Source organism: Pituophis catenifer, unplaced genomic scaffold (genome assembly GCF_029215685.1).
Source record: "Pituophis catenifer annectens isolate HBS135680 unplaced genomic scaffold, rPitCat1.0.hap2 SCAF_2, whole genome shotgun sequence".
NCBI classification, from domain to species: Eukaryota; Metazoa; Chordata; class Lepidosauria; order Squamata; family Colubridae; genus Pituophis; species Pituophis catenifer.
In genome coordinates, this window is record NW_027256882.1 from 12,392,601 (window position 1) to 12,407,370 (window position 14,770).

At 44.7% G+C, this 14,770-nt stretch overlaps 2 protein-coding genes across 3 annotated transcripts in view; one reads left to right on the forward strand and one right to left on the reverse strand.

Moving 5' to 3' along the window:
- The window catches only part of LOC139309847 (zinc finger protein 721-like), a 145,430-nt gene that overhangs the window by 86,548 nt on the left and 44,112 nt on the right, over positions 1–14,770 (forward strand). The window lies entirely within an intron of this gene.
- LOC139311732 (zinc finger protein 420-like) lies at positions 6,629–14,715 on the reverse strand. Of its 2 annotated transcripts, XM_070936221.1 has the most exons (4): positions 14,609–14,699; positions 12,565–12,647; positions 11,110–11,236; positions 6,629–10,901 (listed from the first exon to the last, which is right to left on the reverse strand). In XM_070936221.1, the coding sequence occupies exons 2-4, from the start codon at positions 12,583–12,585 to the stop codon at positions 8,698–8,700; spliced, it is 2,352 nt and encodes a 783-aa protein (XP_070792322.1). In that variant the 5' UTR covers positions 12,586–12,647; positions 14,609–14,699; the 3' UTR covers positions 6,629–8,697. The 2 variants fall into 2 exon arrangements, with proteins under 2 accessions (XP_070792322.1, XP_070792321.1); XM_070936220.1 differs by lacking the exon at positions 12,565–12,647 and having other exon boundaries at positions 14,609–14,715.

Consider the following 14,770-nt stretch of genomic DNA (forward strand, 5'->3'; position numbering starts at 1 on the left):
CCAAACCGGTTCCCAGCCTGGTCGCTGTTCGCTTACCCCGCCCACTCCCAATCTATTGCTGCCTCCTGAGTCCCAGCTGATGGCTAGAGGGGAAAAAACTGTTTAAACTCTTGCCGCCGGGCTTCAAAGGGCCGCCCTACAGCTGATCAGTGTTAAAAGAAAACAAATGAGTAGACCGGTACCTGCAAAAATAGAGAAAACAGCCCCTTTCAGCTTCAGCATAGGTTAATTACCACAAGTTGATTAGATCGGCCTTCCGACTCTCAGCTGTTTTGCGCAGGGGTCTGTAGCTGCAAAGAGTCCTGGAGCAGATTTTTTCCCCCTAGCTATGCTGAAAAAGCGAAACTGAAAGTAAAGTAGGGTCGTCGGAAACCACAGCCACTTGGTCTTGGATGGGTTGAGCCTGAGCCTATTCCTCCCCATCCAGATCCGCACGGCCTCCAGGCACCGGGACATCACTTCAAGGGCATCGTTGGGGTGGTCTGGGGTGGAGATGTACAGCTGGGTGTTGTCAGCGTACTGATGGTACTTCACCCCGAAACCACGGATGATCTCGCCCAGCGGCTTCACATAAATGTTGAACAGGAGGGGCGAGAGGACTGACCCTTGCGGCACCACACATATGAGGGGCCTCGGAGTCGACCTCTGCCCCCCTGTCAACACAGACTGTGACCGGTCAGAGAGAAAGGAGGAGAACCACTGCAACACAGTGCCTCCCACCCCTAACTCTTCCAACCGGTGCAGCATGATACATGGTCGATGGTATCAAAAGCCGCTGAGAGATCCAACAGGACCAGGACAGAGGAGCACCCCCTGTCCCTAGCCCTCCAGAGATCATCTACCAACACGACCAATGCCGTTTCCGTGGTGTACCCGGGCCTGAAGCCCGACTGGAACGGATCCAGATACGTCGTTTCATCCAGGTGCTGGGGGAGCTGATGCGCAACCACACTCAACGACCTTCGCCACAAAGCGAAGGTTGGAGACCGGACGATAGTTTACCAACATTGCCGGGTCCAGGGAAGGCTTCTTGAGGAGAGGCCTCACCACCGCCTCTTTCAAGGCGGCGGGAAAGTCACCCTCACCCAACCAAGCATTTATAATCCCCTGGAGCCAGCCTCGTGTCACTTCCTGGGAAGCCAGCACTAACCAAGAAGGACACAGATCCAATAAACAAGTGGTCGCGTTCAGTCTGCCCAGAATTCTGTCCACGTCCTCTGGGGTCACAGGATCAAACTCATCCCAGATAACATTCTCAAGACCTGCCCCAGTCCCTCCCCCTGAGACTACTCAGTCGGAGTCCAGATCGTCCCGAATTTTAGTGATTTTGTCATACAGATACTGAGCAAAATCCTCGGCTCTACGCTCCAAGGGGTCCTCCCGCGCTTCCTGGTGGAGCAGGGAGCGGGTCACCCTAAAGAGGGCAGCCGGGTAGTTATCTGATGACACAATAAGAGCAGCAAAATAACTACATTTCGCTGCTTTTATCGCCACTAGGTAATTCCTAATATGGGATCTTACTAGTGTCCGGTCAGATTCAGAAAGACTGGCCCTCCAACTACTCTCTAGGCGTCTTTTCCGGCGCTTCAACTCCCTCAGCTCTTTGGAGAACCAAGGAGCCAATTGAGATTGGCGCCAGGTCAGTGGCCGCAAAGGCACAACCCGATCCAGAGCTCCAACGGCCGCCCTATCCCAGGCGGCCACTAGGTCTCCAGTCGAGGTGTGTGCCAGAGCCTCAGGAAATGGCCCAAGCTCCATCTGGAACCTATCAGGTTCCATCACATGCCTGGGGCGGAACCATCTTACCGGCTCCACCTCCCTGCGGCGGGGTGCAGCAGTTCGAAGGTCGAGACGAAGGAGAGAGTGATCTGACCATGACAAGGGCTCGGTGGCTATATCCCCTAGCTCAAGATCACTCAACCACTGTCCAGAGACAAAAACCAGATCCAGCGTGTTTCCCCCCGTGTGGGTAGGGCCATGAATTAACTGGGTCAGGTCCATAGCTGTCATGGAAGCCATGAACTCCCGAGCCACCTCAGACCTCTCACCAACGGACAGCAGGTTGAAATCCCCCATGACCATAAGCCTGGGGGTATCAACCACCACCGCGGCGATGACGTTGAGTAACTCGGGCAGGGCTGTTGCCACGTGGCAGGGAGCCAGGTACGTGATCAGCAAACCCATCTGAACCCCATGACCCCATTTCACAAGGAGGGATTCACAGCCGGCCATCTGAGGAACAGTGGCCTCCCTTGGTCTCAGACCTTCTTTAATAATAACCGCTACCCCCCTCCCCTCCCCTGTGACCTCGGCTGATGGAATGCTTGGAAACCTGGCAGGCACATTTCAACAAGGGGAACCCCCCCTCCTGGCCCAACCAGGTCTCCGTAATATCTGCCAGGTCCGCACCCCCCTCCTGAACAAGATCACAAATGAGGGGGGCTTTATTTACTACGGACCTGGCATTGCACAGTATCAGCCGAAGGCCCGGGTCCTGAGGGTCTATGCAACCTGGGGGGCGAGTGGAGCCTTGGGGGCCGGAGCATGCCACCGCTCGAAGACAGCGAGTGCGCACTCCCCAACACAATGTGGCCCCCTGCTCCCGCCATATCTACCCCTCCCACCTACAGTATTGGTGTTCAGAACACTATCCGGATGAGCTCTAACCCACCCTCGACCCCGGGTCCCCCACGCCCCACGCCGTGCTTCACGGCCAGACCCGACCCTCCCCCTTGTGGGTTATCCCCCATACCCACAACCCGAGTTCCAATCTGACCCTCCACCTCCCTGGGATCCCTTAAAAGTTTGACTAAAAATTTCCATAGAAAACCCCTCAATCCCCTAGTTTTCACATGCCACCTCTCTGGGTCCCAAAACCCGTCCTTGAGGTGGGCCCTCGATAGTGAGGAGGGCCACATCTGCGAGAGGGGGAAATCTCGCAGCGCAAGAAGATCCACTGTTGTGTACATCTCCGTGCAGTGATGGAGGCACGGAGCTCAAACAGGGGACTTTACAAAAGATGTAACACAGCCATTTGATCATTGATGTACTATTGGTATCTCTACTGTCCTCCCACGACAGGAGGGTCCTGATTATCTCATCCAATGGGGACGGCCTCCGGCCCGCCCTCTCACGGCAGGGCCCCCAGGGGGCCATAGATCGAAAAAACTTCTCCAACAGACGAGAATCATGATGTAATAGAGGACCCCTCAACAGTTGCATCAATTGGCTGACCCATGGTCAGAGGAAGAGTTTATCAGTCTATCAGTCAGTCAGTGAGTCACACCAGGGGCAAAGATGGAAAATCCTTGGCATAGTCTTATACTCAAGATCACATCCGAGTAAGTCCCGATGAAAAAAGGGGGGGAAGAAAGTTAGGGCAAATAATGAGCTCATTTAGGCGGACACAGTACCCGGGAGGGGGAGGGGGAAAAGGGCTGGTATCCATGCGACAGAAAAACCCTCTGACGCCCACCAGCTCTATTTTCCTCAGTTCTTCTAGACCCCAGCCTCCATTAAATGTCACTGGAGGCCTCCAGGTCCTCTGCAGCCGACAAGGTATTCGGGGGGGTGGGGTTGTCTCTCTTCTCCAATCCCAAGACCCGTTTATATTCCCCTCAGTTTCTGAGTGGGTTAGGTGGAAATTCAACAGGCTGCCACTACTCGCTGCCCCACAGCCATACTTCCTCCTTCACCTTCATCTTCGCCGCTGCTGCTACCAACAGCCGCTGCCAACAAACCACCATAACGCCACTCTCGGCAGTGTCAAAACGTCGGAGCGGAGCAGCCACATTCTCTGCCAATGCCTCTGGGCTCATCCAGGGGCGAGGGAGGCCTCAAAAAACCTTCACCCCGAGCTCCACTGACCGAACCCACCGCTGCCAGGTAATAATTAATATATTAATTGTATATTGTATTGTAAGCAGAAATGGTTAAGTTGTGGTTTGGAGGAATATATGGGGGAAATTATTTGGTTTATTATTGGTAAATATAATTAATTGATTTGTAAGAAATTGGATTGCATGGAAATAATTGGAATATTCATGTTCATATTAATATATGAAAAAGATAGTTATATAATTAATTGATTTATATTAAAATGTTGAATTTGTATTAAACAACTGTAATATTACATAATTAACCAATGTGAGGATGGATATAAAAATAGATGACAATGGGAAGGGGTATAATATAGAACAGAAGGGAAAAATTGAATTTGATTAAGATTAGAGATGAGAATGAAGGGTAATATTTTTTTTAAAAAAATAGATGAGGAATAAATATGGCAAAAAGAAAATATAGAAATTGTAAATTTAATTGAAATGACTAAACACTGTTTAAATTTGTGACCCGGCCAAATACTCTGTTCAAAGAAAATACATTGTATGTTTGTATGTGTGTTTCTAATTATTGCTATTTATTCATATTTGTTCTCTTTTATTCTTTAAAATTTAACAATTCATACTTTATTTTAATATCTTTATATTTGTTTGGGGTTGGTTTTCTTCCCTTTCATCTTTTCTATTGTACAGCAATCTTTCTCCTCAAACCTACCACCTCTCTCTTTTCTTTCCTTCTTACTTTCTCTTTCCCCCCTCTTCTTCTCCTACCTTCTTCCTTTCTCCTTCTCCTCTCTTCCTCCCGCTCTTACCCTCACTCCTACTCTAATTTCCCTTCCCTTCCTTTATCCCTCTCTATTGCTGTATCCTTTTATGCATATGGACTACTCAGAGGGCTGAAAAAGTTATTTTTCACTGGTCCTCGTACTTTTGACCAGTCCTCGAACTTACGACTGTCCTCACATTTTACGTTTTTGCCCTATCTTGTCACCATGGTGAAGAGAAGCAGTTGTGAAATGAGTGACATGGTTGTTAAGAATGCTGCACTTGCAGAAGTCAGCCGATAGGCTGAATTAATGTTAGTTTGTTTTTCTTTTTTGTATTGTCTTTATGTATACATGTTTGTAAGTATTTTTGTCTTATGTTCTTGTTTAATAAAAAAAAAATTAAAAAAAGAATGCTGCACGGGCATAAATGTGAGGATGGTCGTAAGTTTGAGGACTAATCAAAAGTGCGAGGACCTGTCAGAAATGACTTTTTTCAACCCTCTGAGTAGTCCCTATACACATAGCCATGGCCACCCAGTCACATGACCAGCTAGCCACGCCCACCCAGTCACATGACCTCCAAGCCACGCCCACAAAATAAGTCATGCCCACAGAACCAGTAGTAAAAAAACAATTAGACCCCCCCCCGCAGCAGAGCCTCTCTAGGAGTCTGGGGAGGGCGAAAACTGCCTTCCCCACCCCTCCGGAGACTGAAAATGGCCCATTTGCCAACTCCCTAGAGAGGCTCTGGAGGCTGGGAACAGCAAAAAATGGTCCTTACCCACCCCCCCACCCCCCTCCCCAAGGCCCTCCGGAGACAGGAAACAGCCTGTTTCGCGCCGGAGCTGAACTCGCGTGCCCACTGATATGGCTACGTGTGCCACCTGTGGCACCTATGCCATAGGTTCGTCATCACGGTGTTAAGACTTACCTCATTGATGTTCCTGACTGTTTTTACTTTTCTGGATGATGACAAAGACTGCTGTAAATTTGTAGGTTAAATATATTTATATTTATATAAAAGCTACAAGTCTGTGTCAGTGTCTCTGACTTCATCTTTTTTAAAAAAGTTTTTTTTTTTATTTTTTACACACACATACAAACATACAATGTATTTCTCTGAACAGAGTATTTGGCCGATTCACAAATTTAAACTGTGTTTAGTCATTTTAACTAAATTTACAATCTCTATACTTCCTTTTTGCCATGATATTTATTCTCATCTATTTTTTTCAAACCAATATTACCCCCTTCATTCTCATCTCTAATCTTAACCAAATTCAATTTTTCCCTTCTATTCTATGTTGCACCCCTTCCCACTGTCATCTGTTTTTATATCGATCCTCAAATTAATTAATTATATAGTGTTACAATTGTTCAATTCTTATAGGAATACTACAGCCACTTATTTTATAACATACATTTCCTTTGATAATACAATCCAACATTTTAGTATATATCAGTTAGTTATATAACTATCTTTTTTCTTTGTATATTAATCGTAAACTAAATAATTTTCCCCATGTTTCTTTATATAAATTCCAAAAATATGAATGTGGATATTCCAATTATTTCCATTTTAATACAATCCAGCTTCTTACAAATCAATTATGTTTATAGTTTATATATTATTATATTATGTTTATAGTTTTCCCCATATGTTCCTCCAAACCACAACTTAATCATTTCTGCTTTCACCACAATATACAATTAAACATCCTCTAATCATATAGCTTTCCCCATATATTGCTCAAAGCCACAACTTAGTCATTTCTACTTTCACCACCATATACCATTAAAGATATTTCAATTATTAGTTTAAATTTATTCATGTTTCTAAAAACTTATCATTATCTAAATTTCAAAAATGCAAATAAAAATATTCCAATTATTATTCATTTCATTTTTACAATCATACTATTTCCCATTTCTTCCTAAATTCATATTTCAATTCTAAGTATATATAGCATATTTCTTTTTCTCCCTTTTCATTTTTATTTTTGCTTTTTGCTTTCCCCTTTTTTCCTTTTGCGCTTTAAAATCTTGAACTCTCCTATTTTGTCCTATATTTCCCCTTGTTTCCCATCTCTTTTCTCCTTTTCTTATTTCTCCTCTGTTTATCCCAGTGTAATCATTTTGTATTTCAAAATCCTGGACTCTTCTACTTTGCCCCACATTTCCTGTTGTTTTCCACCCTTTTTCTCTCTTTTTTATCTTTTCACTGTTAATCCCAGTGTAATCATTTAAGTTTTTTATGTTCTTTCTATTCCACCTTTCTTTCCTTCTTTGTCTCCTTCCATCCTTTTTGTTTTTTCCATTGTTAATCCCAATGTAATCTCTAAAAACCTCCTTTTTATTGTTGCTATTCACATATTCAATTAGTTTTTCAAAATTAATCTCATTGTCTTTATCTTCTTTTTTATTTTCAGTCTCTGTATCTTACTTCTCTGTCTTTATTTCCTTGTCAGTTTGAGCATGCTCTATCTCAATTTTTGGGTCCTCAAGTTTCGATTCTCCATGTAACATTGTAATTATTTCTCTTATTTCCGTTTTCCATGACGAGTACATCATTTCCATCATTTCTCTAATTCCCTGCGCCATTTTATTCTTTCTGGGTTGATATTATTCAGTTTTAAAAGTTCCGTTGTATTCCTCTTTTTTCCCCAAAGTCAAGCCACTTGCAGACAAAGCAATCCTCCCCAAGTTCTCACGGCTGTTATCACTAATAAAGTTGAGAATTTTCCAAAACAAAGGTTCCAAATTGCAATGATCTTTTTTCTCCTGAAGATGTCTGTCTACAATCCACAATTCCTCTTAGCTGTCTGACAAAGTATCCGTTTTGTTTCAATCCACATTAACAATCTTTGCTAGCTTCTTTTTTCTTCTTTTTAATTTTGGAAATACCAAATCAATTTTATAGTCTAGTCCAAATTGAACAATATTTCCCCCCCCCTTTTTTCTTTTATTTACCTTTTATTTATACAGCACTTCTGTTGCAAGGCTTATTATCCAATTCTCTTTTGTTTTTCTTAACATTAAAAAAAAAAAGGATCTATTTATTTTCTTTCCAATCCTTTAGCCAATTTTGAGGTTTTTAAAGTTTTCCAAATAAAATAGTCAATTTTCTTTTGTCCCTTTAAATTCCACTTCATACATCCTCTTTCCTTCCCCCCATTGCCCATTAGCCGCTATTTTTACGCTGGGGTTTTTTCAGGTTTAAACGGGTTATTTTTTTGTTGTTGTTATTTCGCCTGTGGGTTGGCTGTCACTCACCCAGGTTCAAAAACTCCGTTCCAGTCACCACTCCTGCTCAATACTTTGCTTGGTTGCCCCAGCTTCTTGACAGCCTCAAAGGCTGCTGCCTCCGCTGCAGAATCGGAGAGACTTTCCTCTGACCTTTGAGGAACTTGCCTGTTCCTCTTGGTCTTCCGAGGTACAGCTCCTTCTTCCCTGTCCCTACAGGACGGTTCCGGTCCGAAGACCCCTTGGCAGCGGTTTGTCAGTCCGGGTTTTTGCAGAGCTCATCGGAGCCCACTAATTCCCCAATTATCTCACCGCAATGCTTCCAGTCGAAAATCTGGAGCTAGAGTGGGTGGGTGGCCACAGGAGGTTTGTCATTAGGTCTCTTAGTTTGCCTGCAGGCCACGCAGCATGTTAGGTTCACCTGCCTTCTGCCCCATGCCTCTGTCTGCTGCTGATGCCGCCGTGCAAAGACGAGCCCCAGAGTGCACTGACCAAGGTACAGGCAGGATGCAGCACCTGCCAGATAATGTTGGTCCCCCTTGCCGCCTCTTCTGCGTGCGCCAGGGGGTGCAAAGTGAACAGCTGAGCTGATTAACCTGAAATCGTGTTTCTCCCCCCCCAAAAAAAGGACCTAGGGCTTATTTTGGAGCCCCAAAAAATATACGCAAGTTTTATTTTGGGGAAAAGTCGGAATCCAAAACGTAATTCCTAATTATAAAAGGAAATTCTTATTTTTAATGGATCAAAAAAGTCTACTGCTTTAGAACCCCTTTTCCATACACTATACATTTTTACAGATTCTCCTAGGCATGAAGCAAATTTTGAGAATCAACACAAACCAATTAGCATCATCTTTTCCTGCTGTGCGTCTTCTTATGTCGATTAAATTCACTACAGGTTCTGAATTTCTTTCCACACTCCACACACTGATACGGCTTCTCCTCTGTGTGGATTCTTTTATGACGCGTAAAATAACTCCCGTCTTTAAAAGCTTTTCCACACTCAATGCATTTAAACGGCTTCTCCCCTGTGTGGATTCTTTTATGACGCGTAAGAGTCTTTCCGTCTTTGAAACTCTTTCCACACTCAATGCATTTAAAAGGTTTCTCTCCTGTGTGGATCCTCATGTGGGAGGTAAGACTGCCACGCTCATTACAACATTTTCCACATTCCAGGCATTTATAGGGTTTCTCCCCTGAGTGGAGCCTTCTATGCTTCTTGAGTGAATTATTTTGACTAAAGCTTTTTCCGCACTCATGGCATGTGTATGGTTTCTCCCCAGTGTGGGTCCTCTTGTGCATACCAAGGTAACTACTTTTTCTGAAACTCAAGCCACACTCCGTGCACTTATATGGTTTTTCCCCTGTGTGAATCCTTTTATGGATCGTCAGTTCTCCAGAGTCACTGAAGCGTTTTCCACACTCCTGGCACTGATATGGTTTCTCCCCAGTGTGGGTTCTGCTATGTACAACATAGCCATTTTTTGTATTGAAGCTCTTTCCACACGTGTGGCATTCATATGGTTTCTCCCCAGTGTGGAGCGTTTTGTGGCGAGTGAGGGACGACAATTCAGTGAAGCATTTGCCACATTCGATGCACTTATAAGGCTTTTCACCTGTGTGGATCCTTTTATGGATATTAAGGTTACTTGTTTGATTGAAGCACTTCCCACACTCGGAGCATTGATACGGTTTCTCTCCACTGTGGATCCTTCTATGGGAGGTTAAGCTGCTGGAGTCACCGAAGCTCTTTCCACAATCCAGGCATTTGTATGGTTTCTCCCCTGTGTGGGTCCGTTCATGGGCATGAAGGCCATTAGAACTGACAAAGCGCTTTCCACACTGCAGGCACTGAAAGGGCTTCTCCCCTGTGTGGATTCGGTGATGGACCATAAGATGTGAAGAGCAACTGAAGCGCTTTCCACACTCCATACATTGAAATGGTTTTTCCCCCGTGTGGGTCCTCTCGTGTGACTTAAGATGAACTTTTTGACTGAAGCTCTTTCCACAGTGCAGGCATTTATAAGGTTTCTCCCCTTTATGCATCCTGTTATGTTTAATTAGTGTATCACGTCTATTGAAGCTTTTTCCACACTCTAAACATTCATAGGGCTTCTCCCCTGTGTGAATCCTATTATGGCAAGTAAGGGAATCGGTGGTCCTGAAGCATTTTCCACACTCTTTGCATTTATACGGCTTCTCTCCAGTGTGGATCCTATTATGTGAATTGAAATTGTCTTTATGGGTGAAACTCTTCCCACACACTGTACAATGATACGGCTTTTCCCCTGTATGGATCCTATTATGGTAAGTGAGGTGACTTGCAGAGCAGAAGCTCTTCCCACATTCCAGGCATTTACATGATTTATTCCCAGTGGGGCTTTTTGGGGGGGAATTCGGTTCCTGGCTCCAAGTAAGCCTCGTTCTACCCTTCCTGCATTGATGCAACTTCTCCTCTCTGTGGCTGCTTTGATGGGAAGTAAGGGAGGTGCTGGTTCTGAAGGTCTTTCCACAGGTGATGCATTGATGCTGCTGCTTCTCTTCGTGAACCCTCTTATGTGAATTAAGGTGATTTTTCTGCCTGAAGGTCCTTCCACAATCCAGACATTTGTGTGGATCCTCTGCTTTGTGAATTTTTTTATGTGATGCAAGGGAGCGGCTTGTATCGAAGCTTTCTGCACACTCCGTACATTTGTACATTTCCCTTCCTTCTTGTATGCTTTCATGTAAAGGAGGAGGAAGGGTCCCTCTGGAGTGTTGCCTGCTTTCATCTTGTTTCTCTCCAGCAAGGATTTCGCAACAGTCACATAATCCAGATTCATCTCGAAGGGTTTTCCCACACCTTGAACACTCTCCTTTTTCTTGGCAATCATCTCGGTCCAATAAGACATTGGGATCTGGACAAGGTAAACCAGAGCAATTCTCCAGCTCCCCCGTTAACTGCTTTTCCTCAGAACTTTGCTTTCCATACATCTTTCCTACGTCTTCTTTTTTGTCTTTTGGCAAAGATGCTGCTGCCTCTTGGCCAGAATCCTCCATCTCCCATCCGTCACCTGCTTGGAATAGAAAGAAAAGAAAAGAAAAGAAAAGTTAAGACTAACTTAGGTGTGAAAGGGATCAAGCACCATTGCTGTATTAGAACAGTATAAATATTCTTCCAAACTCTCATTTGTCCAAAACATGATGCTATGCTTGTTATTAAGTTGATATAAGATTTGACCTTTGGCTCCTAAATGTAAATATCTCAACAGAATCTCTTACCTAAGGAGGCCATGTTCCTCTTGGTTTCCAGCATGACCTCTTGGTACAGGGCTTTTTGCTCAGAATCCAGCAGGGCCCACTCCTCCACGGAGAAAAACACAGCTACATCCTCAAGCGATACCAAATCCTGACACAGGGAGAAGAGAGAAACCACAACGTATTCCATGAACATTCCTAACAATGAATTACATTTGAGTCTAGTTCTTAATGAAAAACCTCTAATATTCAACTAGGGCAAACAAACATGTTAGGATATTGAATTTAGAATCTGAAACAGTAAAGTGTACAAATAGGCCGGAACACAATTGTAACTGATTAGTTAGAGAGTGCTGACTCATGCATGATGCAATCTACGCTATGATTGGTTGCTGTAAGTATAAAGGGGCGTTTCCCTTCTTTCCCTCCTTTTTTCCTTCTGTATGTTCTGTATGATGTTTTAGATTTACCTCATGATGTTCCTGACTATCTTATGTTCTTCCTTTTCTGGATGATGACAAAGACTGTGGTAAATTGTAGGTTAAACATATTTATATAAAAACTACAATTCTGTGTCAGTGTCTCTGACTTTATCTGGACAGCTGCTGGGCAATTTCATGACCAAACATCTTCCCTGGAGAACCTTTCCGAAAACATAAAGTGCCTCTGGCTAGAGATACATCTAGTTAATGTTTTATTGGTTTGTCCGATGCCGGAGGAGCAGCAATCTCATATTCGTTTGTTGTCCATTCATGGGCTTGACCTTGGATATCTTGACTGAATCCAACATTGGGTTAATTGTACCCAGTGTGGTGAGCCAATAAATCCTTCCAAATCAAGTGGGTTCACCATTTAATTTCTGTGCAAAAGTCAAGCTTGAACTTTACTTTTTACTTTAGGCTCTCATGGTCAACACTTTTTAAAAATCCTTACTAAAGACCACATCTGGAATACCGAGTTCAGTTTTGGTCACAACATTACCAAAAAGATGTGGAGACTTTGGAAAAAGTGCAAAGAGCAACTAAGGATTAAAGGCCTTGAGACTAAAACATATGAAAAACGATTGCAGGAACTGGATATGGCTAGTCTGGAGAAAAGAAGGACTAGGGGAGACATGATAGCCGTGTTCCAGTATTTCTGGGGCTGCCGCAAACAAGAAGGGCTCAACTTATTTTCCAAAGCACCAGAAAGCAGGACAAGAAACAATGGATGGAAACAAATCATGGAGAAAGGCAACCTGGAATTAAGGAGAAACTTCCTGGCAGTGAGAACTATTGACTAATGGAACGGTTTGCCTTCAGAAATTGTAGGCTGGAGGTTTTTAAGGACAGACTGGACACCCACTTGTCTGAAATGGTATAGGGTCTCCTGCTTGAAACAGGGGGATAGACTAGAAGATCTCTAAGATCCCTTCCAATTGTGTTATTCTGTTATTGTGAGATTGGCACATCTGGGGAGGGGCGGGAAGAATCCTCCTACCTGCCTTGGAAGCTCAACCATTGTTAAGCCTCCGCTATAAAGACCTGAGGTTCCGGGGGATGAAGACGAGGCCACGAGAGTGTCTAGGAGTGAAAAAAACAACAACAAGGGAAAAGTTTGCCATCAAACATCCTAATGATATTCCTGAGCAGCCTGTATTTCGAGGCTAACTAGGGAGCCCCTTTATGTGAGTCCCTTGCAGCCACACCAACATTACATAGAAGCTCACCCTGGGTGAGAAGAAAACTGAAAGGGGTGGAAGGACCAGGGATTGGATTCAGAGGCAGATTATCTCAGCCATGAATATATGTATTAAAGGACCACAGAGCTGGACTCTGGAGGCCTCAAGCAGATCCGCTCCCATTTCCAGAGACTTGTGCTGAGTTGTTAGTCAGGAGTACTAGATCTGGCCTGGCACCAACAAAGAGACAGAGTCCAAATTGTCTCTCACGTATACAGGTAGTCCTCGAATTACAGCCATTCATTTAGTGACTCTTCAAAGTTACCAGGACACTGAAAAAACACTGACTCCTGGCAGCTTTTCACAGGACCTTTGCAGCATCCCCATGGTCACCTGATCAAAATTTGGACACTGGGCAACTGGCTCATATTTGTAACGGCTACAGAGTCCCAGGGTCATGTGATCCCATTGCAATCTTCCCACAAGCAAAGTCAATAGAGAAGCCAGATTCCCTTAACCACCGTGTTACTAACTGAACAACAGCAGTGGGTTCACTTAACAACTGTAGCAAGAAAGGTCATAAAAAGGGGGAAAACTCACTTAGCCACTATCGCGCCAAGCAACAGAAATTCTGGGCTCGATTGTGGTCCTACGTCAAGGAATACCTGTATTCAGATTCGGACAATGGCTGGGATAGATCTGGAATGATTTCTTTCATGCTTTCGTATTTCAGTGACATCAGCAGGAAATACAGTTGTTTGATTGACAGGAGATACAGTAAGGAAGGTACCAAAGAAGCCATGCCGACATCCTGTAGCCTTAAGGATTTTTAGCAAGACAGTTGTGGTTTCTCTCTCACCTTTCCCAGATACGGGAAACAGGTCTTTATTTCAGCCATTTCAAGGTACGAATCTTGATCCCCAGAATCCTGACTAAAGTCACTGGAGGCTTTTAAGAAGAGACTGGACAGCCAATTGTCTGAAATGGTATAGACTCCTCCTCCTCAAACAGGGGGTTGGACTAGAAGACCTCCAAGGTCCCTTCCAACTCCAAGTATGTTATTCTATGTTTATATAATGTCCACCTTCCTTATCAGATGATAGAAACTCTTTTCAAAGCTGGGACTTGCCCTTTGGAATACCCCACTGTAAAAGAGGAAAATTAGGGCCCTTTTATTGCTGGTGGACTTCAACTCCCAGAATTCCTGACACAGCTGGCTCGGGGATTCTGGGAGTTGAAGTCCACCAGTCCTAAAAGGGCCCTAGTTCCCCACCCCTGGCCTACAGCAACCTTTCTCAATCTTGGGAGCTGTAAAATATGTGGACTTCAACACACATGGAGAATTCTGGGAGCAGAAATCCACACACCACAAAGTTGCCAAGGCTGAGAAACAGTGGCCCACAGGAAAAGGCCTTTAAATGCACCCAAGACTTTAAAAACGCAGTTAAATTGAAGAATGGAAAGGAATTGAAGGGATGAAAGCAACGAGGGCAAAGAGATGAAAGGGCATCAGAAGGAGCCTTTCCCCGATGCTCCCTCCGGAGGCGGCTCCTCTCGAAACAAGGGCTCCTGGGAGGGATCGCCCCCTTTTCTCCCCGCCGCTTTCGCAGCCCTTGAACTCCAAGCCTCCCGGATCTGAAACGGCCCCAGAGAAAAGGAAAAGGACGGAAAACGACCAGGAAGGGCCAGGAAATAATAATAATAGTAATAATAATAGTAATAATCATCATCTCCCCAAGGAGAAAGTGGGGACTGCAGGAGGATCTTAGGAGCGCCCCAAGAAGCTGCATTGAAGGGTCTCCTGTCCGAGCATTTCCCCAGGTGGGAAGAAGGAAGGAAGGAAGGGAGGAAGGAGCTTCTCACCTGGCGCTCCATAGGAAAGAGGCGGCTCTCTTCCTCGCCCGGACTCCGCTCCCCAAGAGAGGCGCCCAGGATCGCCGCCGGACTCGCACCTGGATCCCCCTCCCCGGAACGACCCCAGCCAGGAGTCTGCACAGAACCAAACAGGAAGCGCTTGTAGCTCCT

Coding starts and splice junctions, on each gene's coding strand:
- LOC139311732 (XM_070936221.1), bottom strand. CDS start 12,585: ATGGTTGAGCTTCCAAGGCAG. Junction 11,237..12,564: donor TGGTTGAGCTTCCAAGGCAG/GTAGGAGGATTC, acceptor TCCCTGTGTCAG/GATTTGGTATCGCTTGAGGA. Junction 10,902..11,109: donor GAGGAACATGGCCTCCTTAG/GTAAGAGATTCT, acceptor TATTCCAAGCAG/GTGACGGATGGGAGATGGAG.